Genomic DNA, 14,633 nt, shown 5'->3' on the forward strand with positions numbered 1-14,633 from the left:
GGAAGGACAATGTCCAAACCATTTATACCTGCATAAAATGGTGTTCTGAAAACTGCCCTCCCTTGATGCAGCCGATTGTTGCTCCACAATGGAGACTTTTAGTATATTACATTTAGAGGAAGCATTTTCTTAGTAGCTTAGACCAGAAAAGAACTACATTGCATCTTCCATGAGTAAAGGCAGGTGTGAACTTCCGTGAGTACCCTGAACCTGTACAGATTTCAAAATATAGCACAGGTCTGCTCTCTTTGAGAAGACATACTCATAGCCTTTGTCCCAGTGCACACAGTTTTAAGATTGCCCCCAAATAATTCTGGCAGAGGCTATGCAGGAATTAATAAGACTTTGAGCATAGTAACATAATAATATAATAAATAATGACAGATAAAGACCAGTCTGCCCAGCAATAGTAGTCACACTCATTATCAATTCATGATTAAACCAATAATTAATGTGGTGTAAAAATACTTGATCCTGGTCTTTCTTTGCCATTTTTGGGACACAGACCATAGAAGTCCGCCCAGCACTGTCCTTATATTCCAACTAATGCAGTTGCCATCAAAGCCCACTTTAGTACATCTTAATCTGTGTTGCCATATACAGGATACAGACTGTAAAAGTCTGCCTGGCACTGGGCCTTAGTTCCTCATAGCTGGAGTCCCCATTTAAGCACCACTCAACACATCAGCACACATGTAGTCATTTAACTTTTATCTTATACCATCCATTTTCTACTTATGGTTTATTTTTTTATCATTTATTAAAATCTTGATATACCACTTAATTTGTCAAACAAGTCAAAGCAGTTTACAGGTAAAATAAAAGAAAATTTAAAAAGAACTCCATATAAAACAATAGGAAAACTCTAGTCAATCCAGAGAAGGTAGTAAACAAGGGTCATTCATACTTGATTATGATTCCTCTGCCCCTCATAACTGTGTCCCCCATTCCCACAGGCAGGAAAAAAAGAAATTCCCTAGGAGTTAATAAATGCTACTTGAAAAAGATGCGTCTTTAAGGAAGCGTGAAAGGTGATTTACGATCTCTCCAATTGAAGATGTTGAGGTAGGGAATTCCAAAGTGCAGGTGCCAGGAAGTAAAATGTATTATTCCTGATTGATTCCCATTTTGCTCTCGAGAGGTTGGGAAGTATTAGTCTATTATCATTAAGTAGATGAAGACAACTTTAATTGAAATTAAATGTCTGAAGAAAATCCCATCTTCAGAGTTGTCCACTTAGATGGTTGCCTGAAGTTAGATGTCCAAGATGCTGAGAGAGAAATATTCCCATAATCCATTGAGAAGGAAGTTCTATAATCTAGGTGTTAGCATTTTCGTGTGCAGTTTGGCACATAAATGTTGAGAATAATAACGTATGTGCACACCTTTGTTCATAGATGCCAGTGTACCACCTAAGCCAGTGATCTTCTATAAATTTTAAGTTGGGACCACTATGGATTCTAATGAGCTGACGGAGAGCTGCCAAATATCTTCCCTTGTCGGGTCACGAAACTGCTGACTAGCGTGTATCATTGACATCCTTCCCCACCTTCAAACTTCATTGGGGGATATCCTCAAGGTTGTGAGCATTTCCAAATGCATTCTCTTTTGTCTATTGAGAAATGCCTTGTCCTTCAATCGTACAGCTGTTCCCCCATTCACTTTCCCCTTTCTGTCCTTAGCATGAGTAGAAAGGCAGAGTAGCATAAAAAAAAAAAACAGGAAGACAATAGGAGGGCCACCTGGTATTGAAGAACACTGTCTTAAGCACTATTCTGCAAATACCCGCTTAACTTATATGGCTTGTATTTACAAGAAGGGTGCAGCATGGGCAGGACATAGACAGGGCTCCAGCTTACAGTATACTGTAAACTACATGTGTCCCTCCTGCACCTAGGCACTCGTACTTACACCAGTTTCTGTGTACATGCCAAAATTCTGCCTAAGCACTATTCTGCGAATACCCACTTAAATTATATAGCATGTATTTACAAGAGGAATGTACACAAAGAGGAGCATAGGCGGGACATAAAATAGGCTCCTACCACTTGCACTCTGGATGCCTAATTCTAGCACTCTGTTATATAATTGTCCTCTGGTAGGCCGATGATCAGAAGCAAATATAGGCGCTAGAGGCTATTAGTGCCCGCTTTTTCTACTGCCCCATGATAGAGCTGGCATGCGTGTGAAACAGGGCATTAACTATTCCTCTCCAGTGCTCAGTGACCAGAATGCCAAACAAGAGCATTTCGCCCATGGCAAAGCCTAAGCCAGCTCAGAGCTGGTGTTAAGGTTTGCAGAGGATTAGGGAAGAATAAGGAGCCCTGTTCAGCATGCTGCTGCATGCTAACAATCCTCCCCATCCCACCCCTACTCACCCAACAGCTGGAGATCTGGTAGGCCTCCATCCCCCCTTCCCCCCCCCCCCCCCAGACAAGTTTCCCTAGTGGCCCAGTGAACTACCCCCCCCCCCCCCCCCCCGGACACAGGGGGCTGGAGGTCCAGTGGACCGCCTTCCCCCTAACCCCCTGACACCAAAAAAACTTTCCCTGGTGGCACAGTGGGCAACCCTACCCCTACCCCCCCACCCTGGTAGTCTAGTGCCCCCCAAACACCCCCCCCCCATACCTTTAGAAGCAGAAGAGGGAGTAGTACTCCTCCTGGAGTGCCACCCTCAAAATGGGGGTGCCCCGCCTGGTGCATCAATACAATCCACTGGGCCACCAGGGAAACTTGTCCTGAGGGGTTAGGGGGGCTGGGGGTCCACCAAACCTGTAGCTCCTTGCTTGCAGGGGAGGGGGGTACCTCCAGCCTGGTCTGTTTAAAAGCTCCAGGCTTTTTTTTTTTTTGACAGCCTGGACCTGACAAACAATTGTTCTGTAAGAAGATTGTGCCTCAGGTGCATGGCCAGGCACAGTCCTCCCGCAGAAGTACCCCCATGATCAAAACTAATAGCGCACTTAATTTTGCATGCTATTAGTTTTTATCATTGGGTAGTGCACTGTTCCAGTGTTAATTTTTCAGTTCTGTTCGGAACAGCACGAGGAATTTGATCATTGGCCCCTGAATGAGTAAGATAACCAGCTAATTTTAGCCACTTATCTTTAGGATGATTTTCAGCTAAATGTAGATGGCTAGATATTAATCTGTATGTAGCTGTCTGACTTACTTTTTTGGTACAATCCCACTATAATAAATGCAAGCTACTTTCACACTGACATTCTTTCAATCTCATACTTGATGGGAGGAAAAGACTTCAGATGCTCAACCCAGTAAACATTTTTGTTAAAGACTGAGCTGCTTCTTCATTAGTGAGAAAAACCTCCCTTCTTCATCTATGTAATTTTTTCCAATATTATATTAATAATTTTACTATTTTTTTCTTTGCTTCTTCAAATTTTGGTTTCTCCCACTCCTATAAATTTATTACTGTTCCGCTTTTTATAAAGTTTATATTCACTTAGGCAGTACACATGCGCTTTCTCAGGAGCCGTCAACCAACTGCTGCCACATTTGCTGCCCTTAAGCCGCCTTCACCATTTCACTAACATGGCATGCGGTTGGTTGACAGCTGCTGAGGAAGCGCATGTGAAACGGAGGCACTCTGTCGAGCAGAAGTCTACTATAAGTTAAGTTGCCTAATTGAATTTATGTACTGCCTAAGTGGACATATAGTTATAGAATAGGGCCAGTTTTGCACATAACATAATTAACTAATTGGCACTAAACAATTGACACTAATTTGCAGTTGCGTATGTAACAGACTTATGTTCTTATTCTATAAGAATAATATTTTCCGATATTGTGTAAGCCACATTGAGCCTGCAACTAAGTGGGAAAATGTGGGATATAAATGTGTTAAATAAATAAATAAATATACAAGGCACCTAACTTGTGTGCAAATGCAAAGGGAGTGTTAATGTGGGAGGGGCATGGGCGTGTCAGGGGTGTTCTGACTATTCTTGTGCGCACTTTATAGGATAGTTGTATTTATACGCCCAACTGCCATATTTAGGCGTAACCATTCACACAAGCCATAGACTTGGTGTAGGTGGTCGCACCTAAAGTTTGCCGCATAACTGCAGACTCACGCTAGCATCCTATAACAGATTTGGCTCACAACTCTGCAGTTATAGAGTAATAGCTTAATGCCCTGTTTTTTTGTGCCTAATTTTTACTGACCTATATTGAATTTACCCCTATAAATGATGTTAGCAGATGGCGCAAAGGGTATTGTGGTGTTCTAGTGTGTTTTATGTATTTTTAGGCCACATTAACTGTTTTGAATGATGTTTGACAAACTGGCAGTATTTAAGTGAGGTGGAATGGGTAAATAAGGAGCAGAGGCGGGGCTGGTGGTTGGGAGGCGGGGTTAGGGCTGGGCAGACTTATACGGTCTGTGCCCTGAAAAAGACAGATACAAATCAAGGGGCTGGTGGTTGGGAGGCGGGGCTAGTGCTGGGCAGACTTATACGGTCTGTGCCATGAAAATGACAGATACAAATCAAGGTAAGGTATACACAAAAAGTAGCACATATGAGTTATCTTGTTGGGCAGACTGGATGGACCGTGCAGGTCTTTTTCTGCCGTCATCTACTATGTTACTATGTAAATGTATTATTCAAATACTGATGAGACTCTAATGCAGGTTACTCTGATGCTTGTTTCCTACACTGCCTTGTCATCTGTCATAACAGGTTAAAAAACTGGTGTATGTCTACCTAGTCCGATACGCAGAAGAACAGCAGGACCTGGCGCTCCTCTCTATCTCCACCTTCCAGCGAGGATTGAAGGTCAGACATTGCAAATTCTTGCAACTCTGCATGTGCAGTTGATTTCTTGTGCCAAGGAACCAGGTTGGTAACAGACGTCCTGTGTTAGGTCATAGAACAGGTACAGCATTGGGGACTAGCAGCTCAACTTTTCACAGGCTTCTCCACCAACAAGCCTCAGCCATGCTTTGGAGACATCACCTCTCAGGTCAGGGAGCTTTGTCCATACCCTTTCACTCCTTCAGTAAGTAGCAAGCGTAATGTAGCAGGTATGGACATGTGTCTACTGAGAGAGGAGCTGACACCACAAAGGCCACTGAATTGTCAGGCTAGTAGATAGTAACAACTCTCAGAGCCAGATGCACTAAACCTAACAAGCCAGCAATGTGGTTTTAAACCAGTTCTAGCCGGATTAGCGAGCAAGTAGTAAAATGAGACATGCACAAAAGGGTTCTTCGAGCCATTTTCCTGTCACAGTAGCAGCTAACGAAAACGGAATGCAGATGATCTAAAAGCTATTATAATGAGCTAATTAGTATTATAATGTGCATGCAAGGTGATGCACAGCCGTTTTTCCAACCCTATGCACAAAAGTAGTCCCTACCTTTACCATGGAAAACCTAACGGGAGGTCTGCACCTTTCGTTAATGCCTGGCTGGGGCTGCTGTGAGCTGTTGCTGGTGCAAGGAAGTGGTTGATCTGCCACTTCTTGCTCCTCCCGATGGCCATCGTCTACCAGATTATACTTTGGTTTTGCTGGGCATGAGAGCGACCTGGAAGCTGCTGCTTTTCCAGCTTTTTCAGCAGTCACACAGAAAAATGCGGAATTGTGCAGCAGAGGGAGAGAGAGAGGGATCCTGGAAAGAGAGAGAACTTTCCCCCTTGTACGCAGAGGTAGCGAGAGATCAAAGATCGAGGTAGACCCAAGTCTCTCCCAGGCAATCACATCGCGTTTAGATGACACCAGTGACAGCTAAACGCGCTGTGATGGCAGGCACTTCTGCTTTTTTTTAAATGCAAGAAGCATAACAGGCACTTCTGTGGCAATTTATTGGAGGCTGTAGATGGCTATTATATACGCAGCTTGTCTGCATGTATGAAGCCATCTTTGGAATTGTGCAGCAAAGGAAGAGAGAGTGGGACCCTGGAAAGAGAGAGAACTTTCCCCCTTACACAGAGGTAGAGAGGGAGAGAGCAAAGATCCAAGGGACACCCAGGTCTCTCTCAGCCAATCACAGTGCGTTTAGCTGACACCAGTAACAGCTAAGTGCGCTTTGATTGGCAGGCACTTCTGCTTTTTTTCTTTAATGGAAGAAGCATAACCGGTACTTCTGTGGCAATTTATTGGAGGCTGTAGACGGCTATTATATACGCAGCTTGTCTGCATGTATGAAGCCGTCTTTGGGCATGCACAGAACAGCCCCACTTAACACTTGGCTGCTCTGCCCATGCTCAGTTGACCAACTGGCTTCCCCCCCCCCCCCCCCCCCCCCCCCCCCAGGAAGGAAATCGCATGCAAATGAGCTAACAGCGAGCAGGGATTTCCTTCATGCATGTCCTTTTTTTTTCAGAATCGCTAAGCAGCAACCAGGGATCAGTAAGGGAAAGGCTTTTTCTGTGGAGTTAGTGTAGCTGGGCGTCAGGCACTAATTATCTGAGTTAGATTCAAACCTGTAACCCAGAAGTCACAGAAACATAGAATGAGACATCAGATAAATGTATTCAATTTGGTCTTTTCTCAGCATGTATGGGCTTTGTAATGTATTATAGTGCATATTGAAAATGTTACTGAATATAAGATAAAAACAATGATGGTAAAAGACCCATCCAGTTTGCTTCTTTACTTTGTATGGTAAAATCATGGACTCCTTATCTCTGGATAATTTGTTGTTGTACTTACTGACTTGAAATTTGAACAGAAATTAGAAACCTCTTACATGAAATGAAAAGGTTCAAGCATTATATGTGTTAAATAAGTTTATTTTATGAGTTATGAGTTTGTCCAGTATTTATTTATGGTGCTGATTTTGTTTGGATAAGATGTTAACAGGAAGCATTGAGACTCCTGGGTTCCAGTCGCAGCGCTGCCACTGTCTAATACAGTACAAGTCATGGGGGATGGGGAGAGGATTTTCAAACTGTCCTCATTGAGACAAAGGCCATGAATAGAGTTTACCTACAAGCTTTGCCCCAGTTCTGAAAGTGCAAGTGTACACTGTTACTTGTATGGGTAGAATTTTGTATGACTTTGAAACTGCCATCTGTGCATGTACTTTTCTTTCCACAATCTGAACAAGCCACTGGGAACATCTTCTCCCAATGATTCAAAGTCTGGGTGTTGTGGAATAACATTAGAGTCGACATTCAAAGTGATTTAGCTGGCCAGAAATGGCTCCTGACTGGTTAAATTGCCTGTTCGGGGAGTGGAGGAGTAGCCTAGTGGTTAGTGCCGTGGACTTTGATTCTGAGGAACTGAGTTCGATTCCCACTGCAGCTCCTTGTGACTCTGGGCAAGTCACTTAACCCTCCATTGCCCCTGGTACAAAATAAGTATCTGAATATATGTAAACCGCTTTGAATGTAGTTGCAAAAACCTCAGAAAGGCAGTATATCAAGTCCCCTTTCCTTAACCACTAATTTTTAGCTGAATTAGTGGCGCTGAAAATAACTGGTTAGCGCCAAACTGAATACCAGTTATTTTGGGGTGTTCTGGGGGCAGAGTCTGCACTTGACCGGTTAAGTGCAGATATTCCACACTTAACCGACCAGATTAACCGCGTAAATAGTACAGCATAAAAGTCAGTCCTATCTTTATGCAGTAACCCATAGCCGGTTAAGTGCGCTATGCCTTTAGCCATCTCTGAAACCCTAGACATGGCCCGACATTGAATTTCCAGGTTTAACGCTGGTGGCGGTCAGCAAATCGCTGATCGCTGCCAGCTGAATATTGGACCCATTCACAATTAACCACATTGAAGATGGGTGATTTTCAGACAGGGTAAAACACTTTTTACCAATGGAAATTGCTTTGAAAATTGGTTTCCATATGATCCTGTGCCTCACTTTTGGACACTTCATGCACTGTTCACGGCCCTCCATCACAGCAGTGATTGCTTGCTTGTTTCCAAACTCAAAGCCTAGGTAGAGGCCAATGAATGATATGAGCCTACTAATTCCAGAGTAGAATGACTTCTCATTTTTCATTTGTAGGATCCTAACCAGCTGATCCGTGCTAGTGCCCTCCGTGTCCTCTCCAGCATTCGTGTGCCCATCATTGTACCAATTATGATGTTGGCAATCAAAGAGGCTGCTTCTGATATGTCCCCCTATGTCCGCAAGACAGCTGCTCATGCCATACCAAAACTGTACAGGTAAAGAAAGCCAGCATCCACACTATAATCTGTACCAGAGAGCTTGTGGCTTCAGAAACTTGAGTACAATCAACCTTACAGGACAATCGTCACAAAAAATATTTCCTCATTCTCTGAAATGAGCAAAGGATATAAGCCCTGAAAGATATCTGGAACACTAGAGCAGGGGCGTAGCTAGGTGGGGCCACGGGGGCCTGGGACCCTGGTTTTGCTGGCGGGGGTCCCAAACCCCCACCAGCTGAAGCCTCCTTCAGCACCGGTCTCCGGTGCACCACGTTTGCTGATCTGTGCTTTCTTGAGTCGTGCCGTCCTGCACGTTCCTTTTAAGTGAAACTGAGCATGCTCAATTTTAACTAAAAGGAACGTGCAGGCGCGCTGCATTCGCTAATCTGTGCTTTCTTCCTCCTGACATCGACGTCAGGAGGAAAAAAGCACAGATCAGCGAACGCGGCGTGCCTGCACGTTCCTTTAAGTGAAACTGAGTATGTTCAGTTTCACTTAAAGGAGCTTACAGGTTAGGACGTCAGGACTCCAGAAAGCACAGATCAGTGATCGCGGCACACCGGAGTCCGGCGCTGAAGAAGGCTTCGGCAGGCGGGGGTTGGGCACCCCCACCAGCAAAGGTACCTTGCGGCAGTGGCGGTGGAGGGGGGGGGGGTCGGAAGTGGCGGTGGCTGGGGGAGGCGGCCTAAAATGTACCCCACACACATACACACGTTGGACTCTGGACCCCCCCTCCCGCAGAGGTCTGGCTATGCCCCCGCACTGGAGACTCTGGAATTCCTTAGACCACAGGTGGGCAACAGCAGTCTTCGAGGGTCACAACCTAGTCGGGTTTTCAAGCTTTCCACAATGAATATGCATGAGATCTGTTTGTATGCAATGGAAGCAATACATGAAAACCAATGCATATTTGTTGTGGAAATCTTGAAAACCCAACTGGGTTGTGGCCCTAGAGGACCGTTGTTGCTCACCTCTACCTCTCTGCCTTAGACAATGGAAAAATTCCTCTTTGTCTGTGCTCTTCATGAGACATAATGAACTTATCCAGAAAGAAAATCCTAGAAGCCAGTGCGGAACGTAAAAAGGTGTGTGTGGGTGGGGAAGGGGGGGATGGAATAGACCTCAGTCTAACAGAGAAGCAGTCCACAGTAGGACACGTTTCCTTAGGTGTGCCTTATACTGCTGACGGTCTAGTGGTTACATATCATGCCCTTTGGATTAACAGTGGACTTGGGAAGACCTTCCTGAAATGATTTATTCTATTGCAGTTTGGACGCCGATCAAAAGGATCAACTCATTGAAGTGATAGAAAAATTACTGTCTGATAAAACTACGGTGAGTGAAACTTGGAACCAGCACTGATGTTGGTTTGCTTATTAACACCAGGAAGGCTGGAACATCTCTGTCTTTGCATAAACACCAGGAGTCAGGGCATACTGTACTCTCAATGAACAACCTGGGTGAAGAGTGTCTCGTACTTCTCTGTATGTAACACTATGGAGTAGGGAAGGGGCAGCATCTTCCTTCATAGGGAACACTTCTTGGTGTGTTTGGCTCTTTTGTACTTCTCTACATTGTACTGTGGAAACAGAGTACTGTATCTCTGTATCAGCAACCCAATGGATCTGATATCCGTCCATATGTAGCACTATAGAAGCAGGGTCTTACATCCCTCAGTATAGAAGCAGGGTTTTATTTCCCTCTGTATGCATCACTGTAGAAGCAGAATCTTTGGTGTGTAACGCTAAGCGGGACCTTATATAGGGCCCCTTTTACTAAGCCGCATAAGTGTCTACGCACGCCCACTTTTTGCCGCAGCTTAATAAAAGGACCCCATAGTGTTGTGTTGTACATTCATACCAATGGCTGTTTTATATTCAAGCAAGATTAGAAACTACTTTCAGTGACTTTAGGAGTTAAATGTTCAAAGATCCCATAAGACACTACAAGAAAAATCATATCCACTCATTTTATGCAAAGTGTAATGCAAATCACATCTAGGCCTCCTCCAAGTGCTCAGGTCCAGGAGTCCCCAGCAGGTCAGATGCTTATGAGGCAGTAGCTGCCTAGAATTCCATGTGTAAACTCTAATTATACAGACCCTGCAAGAAAAAAAAAAAATCAATGTTCCTAGAGCCACCATCAGACCCATGTACACTTAGTGAGAAAAAATTAATTACTATCATTTATTATCTGTTCTGTGTTTTATTGTTCTTATTATCATTTATAATTACTTTAGGGATTTGGGGGGGGGGGGTATTTAAATTCTTCTTATGCATTTACATATATAGAGAGCTAGAAAAAATACAATAAAAAGAGAAATAACATCCAAGAGGATTAAAAATACACTCTGAAGTCCCCCATTTGAGTGAGGACAAAGCAACCTAGAAATTAAAGAAATATAGGAGTCCTTTTACTAAGCTGCACTAAGCACTATTGTGTGCATGCTGCAACTTAAAATGCCTTTACTGCGGGGTGTGCTCAGGCATCCTGCAATAATTTTGGCATCAGCACGCGCCACCCGCATGCTAAGAAAATAGACTTTATTTTTTACCACTAGGGGCAGAGAGTAGGCGTGTTCTACACTAATTGGTTAGCGCAGCTACATTGTCATGCACTAACCAGTTAGCGCGAGGTTAGCACGTGAGCCCTTACCGCCTACATAATGGGTGATGGTAGAAGCTAATGTGCTAATGGGAAAATTAGCGTTGGCCATTAATAGAAAAAAAAGCAGAAATTTGGCCATTTTACTCATGCAGGAGAAATGGGGTTAGCATGTGCGAAGGACCTGCATAAGCACTCGCTGAAGCCACTTTTTACCGTAGTCAGGTTTGTTAAAGTCTATGGGGCCTTTTTACCAAACACAGGAAAGGGAGGAGATAAACTCAAGCTAACACAGCACTTAGGGGCCCTTTTACTAAGATGCGTAGGCGCCAACGCGTGTCAAATTAGAACTACCGCATGCCCCTGGTGGTAATTCTAATTTCTACTCGCGTCCAAAACACGCGGCAGAAAATAATTTCTGTTTTCTACCACGTGGCGCTAACAGTGTATGCTTGGTGACAATTACCGCCTGGTTAATGCGTGAGACTTTACAGCTAAGTCAGTGGGTGGCAAGTAAGGTGTCAGGCCCAAAATGGGTGCACGCTGATTTTTATTTTGCCACACATCCATTTTCAGCAATAAAAAAAGGCCTTTTTTGCAGGCGTGCTGAAAAATGGACCTGCGCGCGTCCATTACACGCATCTACACCAGCGCAGGCCATTTTTAGCGCACCTTTGGTAAAAGGACCCCTTAATCTTTCTACCAGCAAAGATGTTAACAACTAATGCCCCCTAAATGGGGCAGCCTCCTGAATTGACATCCCTCCAGAAGAAAGTTAATTGAATTGAAAAACCAGCTACATTACTTTATGATATTTAACACAGCACTTACATGAAACTACAAATAAAATTGCACCACATGTAAGAATTGTTGCCTTTTGTTTTAGGTAGTCTTTGCCATATTGGGAAAAATCCTAATTTTCAAATGTATGAATAGTTCTTTCTTGTACCTGAAAAACAACCTCAGAATCTAGTCTCTGGCTCCAAAATAAATTTCACAATCAGAGTCACAAGGGTAGCCTTAATCCTTAAACTATAATGAATTTATAACTCACCCAAGCAAATTAATGTTCAGGACAATGTTCAGCTAAACAAAGTTAAACATTTATAAACAGTAATTACATAAAATCAATTACTCAAACTGTTCCTTAGTTTTAGACTCCTTAAGTGAAGAAAAATAGAAAGCTCTAGTCACCAGTGGAACAGTTTCAAATGGAACATTTAACACCTCCAAAATATATTCCTTGAACTTTTCAGTAGCATACATTTTATCAGGTTTTAGAAAATGTATTAGTTGTAGATTCTTACATTTTGCATAGTTTTTATTTGTTGTCTATGTTTAGTTTATTTATTTAATTATTTTTTGCTTTTATTTTGGGTTCTGTTGTGCTCACTTTCAGATAATTTTTGGAAAGGTGGAAAAGAAAAATGTTTAAGGGGCCCTTTTACAAAGAGCTTGCCGTGTGTCATTGGGCTTGCCGCATGCCAATTTGGAAGTACCACCGGGCTACTGCAGGAGCCCAGCAGTAGTTTCCACCCCCAATGAGCACCATTTCTGTGCTACAAAATATTTTATATTTTTGTAGTGCCGGGGTTTACCCGGCGGTAATTGTGCAGTGCCGCACACTGTCTGGTTACTGCTGGGTTAGTGCAGGTAAGGGCTCCCCCCAGAAATGGCCACACACTAATTCCTGTGATTAGCGCAGAGACATTTCCTTTTTTTAAAAAACCCAGCCTTTTACCTGCTGTGGTAAAAGGGCTCCTCAACGCGAGTCCAAAAGAAGCACCAATGCTACCACAGGCCCCTTTTACCGCAGCTTGGTAAAAGGGGCCCTAAATAAACTAACCTATGAGAATGTGTGTTATATGTACCTTTAAATCTATCTTATACAATCTTTTTCATCTCTTTCTCTCTTTTTTTTTTCTTTTTTTTTTTTAACTCTATTCTCCCTTTTTCTTGTGATCACTTTGTTGTCAATGATCTTTCTTTCAACACTTTCTTAAATTTTTTCCATCTCCTTCACGGTCTTTCTCCGTTACCTTTTTCCTCATCCTTTCTCTCTGCTTTTTTTCTTTCTTCTCCTTACGTTTCCTCTTCTATCTCTTTTCTCTTTGCTTCTTCTTATATATTGCTTTTTTTTCCTTTTTTGCTCTTCTTGCATCCCCCTCATACTCTGTTCTCTGTCTACCTCACATTATTATTCTCTTGTTGCTTTTCTCCCTCTTATACTCTGCGTTCTCTCTCTCTTTTTTTTCTCTTCTGCTTTCTCTTCAATTCTCCCCTTCCTCTCAGCTTGTGGCTGGCAGTGTTGTGATGGCTTTTGAAGAGGTCTGTCCTGAACGAATCGACCTGATTCACAAGAACTATCGGAAACTTTGCAATCTGCTTATTGACGTAGAGGAATGGGGCCAGGTGGTGATTATCAACATGCTGACCCGTTATGCACGTACTCAGTTTCTCAACCCCAACCAAAATGTGAGTAAAAATATGAGGAAAAGAAAACATATGAGGAAATCATAAGCACTTGATAGGTAACCTTGATATTTGAACATGTTGAATGTACTTCCTTTGCACCATGTGTTAACTGCAGTAAGTATGTAAATGTTATTATTGGGTGACTGATGCAGTTTGTATGGCTGAGCAAGTCCAAAAAAAAAAACAGGAAGAGCCTCCACGGAAAATCAAAACAAAACAGCAAAAGTAGAGGCTGACAAATGTACAAACCAATAGGGAGATAATATCAAAAACAGTTTATTCAGAATATTCATATCGGGTCCTTGATATGAATATTCTGAATAAACTGTTTTTGATATTATCTCCCTATTGGTTTGTACATTTGTCAGCCTCTACTTTTGCTGTTTTGTTTGTATGGCTGAAGCATTAGTTCTGTTTTAGGACTAGAAGACCATGCCTGCTCCCGCCTTCATTTTTTACCCCAAATCCTCTCCACCATTCATTCGGTGCTGATGAAAATGAGGATCTGAAGGTCCTGTAGAGATCTGGGCTGCTGGGCATAACTTGAAAAGCCACCATTCTTACAGGATCACCCCATACCTCTGTGGCCATGCCGCATACCAGTCTACATCATCAATGTAACTTGCACAGAGAGTTCACAATACAGCTCCGTATACGAGTTCCTCAAGTCCTGGCAAAAACGCAATTGCCACAAACAAAAACAAAACAAGCTTCACATCAGAAAAAGACCCAAAATAATTTATTATATGCAAACGTCTCTTAACAAAAAATAGCAGAAAAAGCCTCACAGCCCCAGCTTATTGGTTGTATAGCCACAACCATGAGGTGAATATTTATTTATTTTATTTACTTATTAGGATTTATTTACTGCCTTTTTGAAGGAATTCACTCATGGCGGTGTACAATAAGAATAAATCAAACATAAGCAATAGACAATTACAGCAGTAAAAATATTCAAAGTATTGTATAATATATACTACTTACAATGTCAACACAATATGTAATAGAACATTTTATGTTTCAACTTTTTTATTGTATTATCGTAATAACAGACCATTATACAACACCAAATGAGTATATATACATCGCAGTCAACTAAATATATCATCGACAACATTTTTGTAATAATTTCCCCCCCCCCCCCCATGTTCCCCTTTCTCCCCTCCCTCCCTTCCCCATTCCTCCCCTCCAACAAGCTGATATATTATTGTGATATTATTGACAAAAGAAAGGAGTAACATCATTTACATAATAAAGTATAATAGTATCAACCTCCAATGTCTTATGTGTTTTCATTTGTTATCCTCCAGTTTCGGTTATATATTATAACCAATATCACATCTTGATCATAAGATCCCCCCTCCCCCCCTATTTACCTATAAATGAGTCTTCTGTTATCACAATTGAC

At 42.5% G+C, this 14,633-nt stretch overlaps 1 protein-coding gene across 1 annotated transcript in view; it reads left to right on the forward strand.

Annotated features, from left to right (window-relative positions):
* The window catches only part of AP3B2 (adaptor related protein complex 3 subunit beta 2), a 217,595-nt gene that overhangs the window by 25,349 nt on the left and 177,613 nt on the right, over window positions 1-14,633 (forward strand). The window contains exons 4-7 of the mRNA XM_030190380.1: window positions 4,698-4,793; window positions 7,983-8,143; window positions 9,415-9,481; window positions 13,043-13,225. Of these exons, the coding sequence (XP_030046240.1) occupies window positions 4,698-4,793; window positions 7,983-8,143; window positions 9,415-9,481; window positions 13,043-13,225 (507 nt within the window). The remainder of the gene's footprint in view (window positions 1-4,697; window positions 4,794-7,982; window positions 8,144-9,414; window positions 9,482-13,042; window positions 13,226-14,633) is intronic.

The sequence above is a fragment of the Microcaecilia unicolor genome, chromosome 1 (genome assembly GCF_901765095.1).
Source record: "Microcaecilia unicolor chromosome 1, aMicUni1.1, whole genome shotgun sequence".
NCBI classification, from domain to species: Eukaryota; Metazoa; Chordata; class Amphibia; order Gymnophiona; family Siphonopidae; genus Microcaecilia; species Microcaecilia unicolor.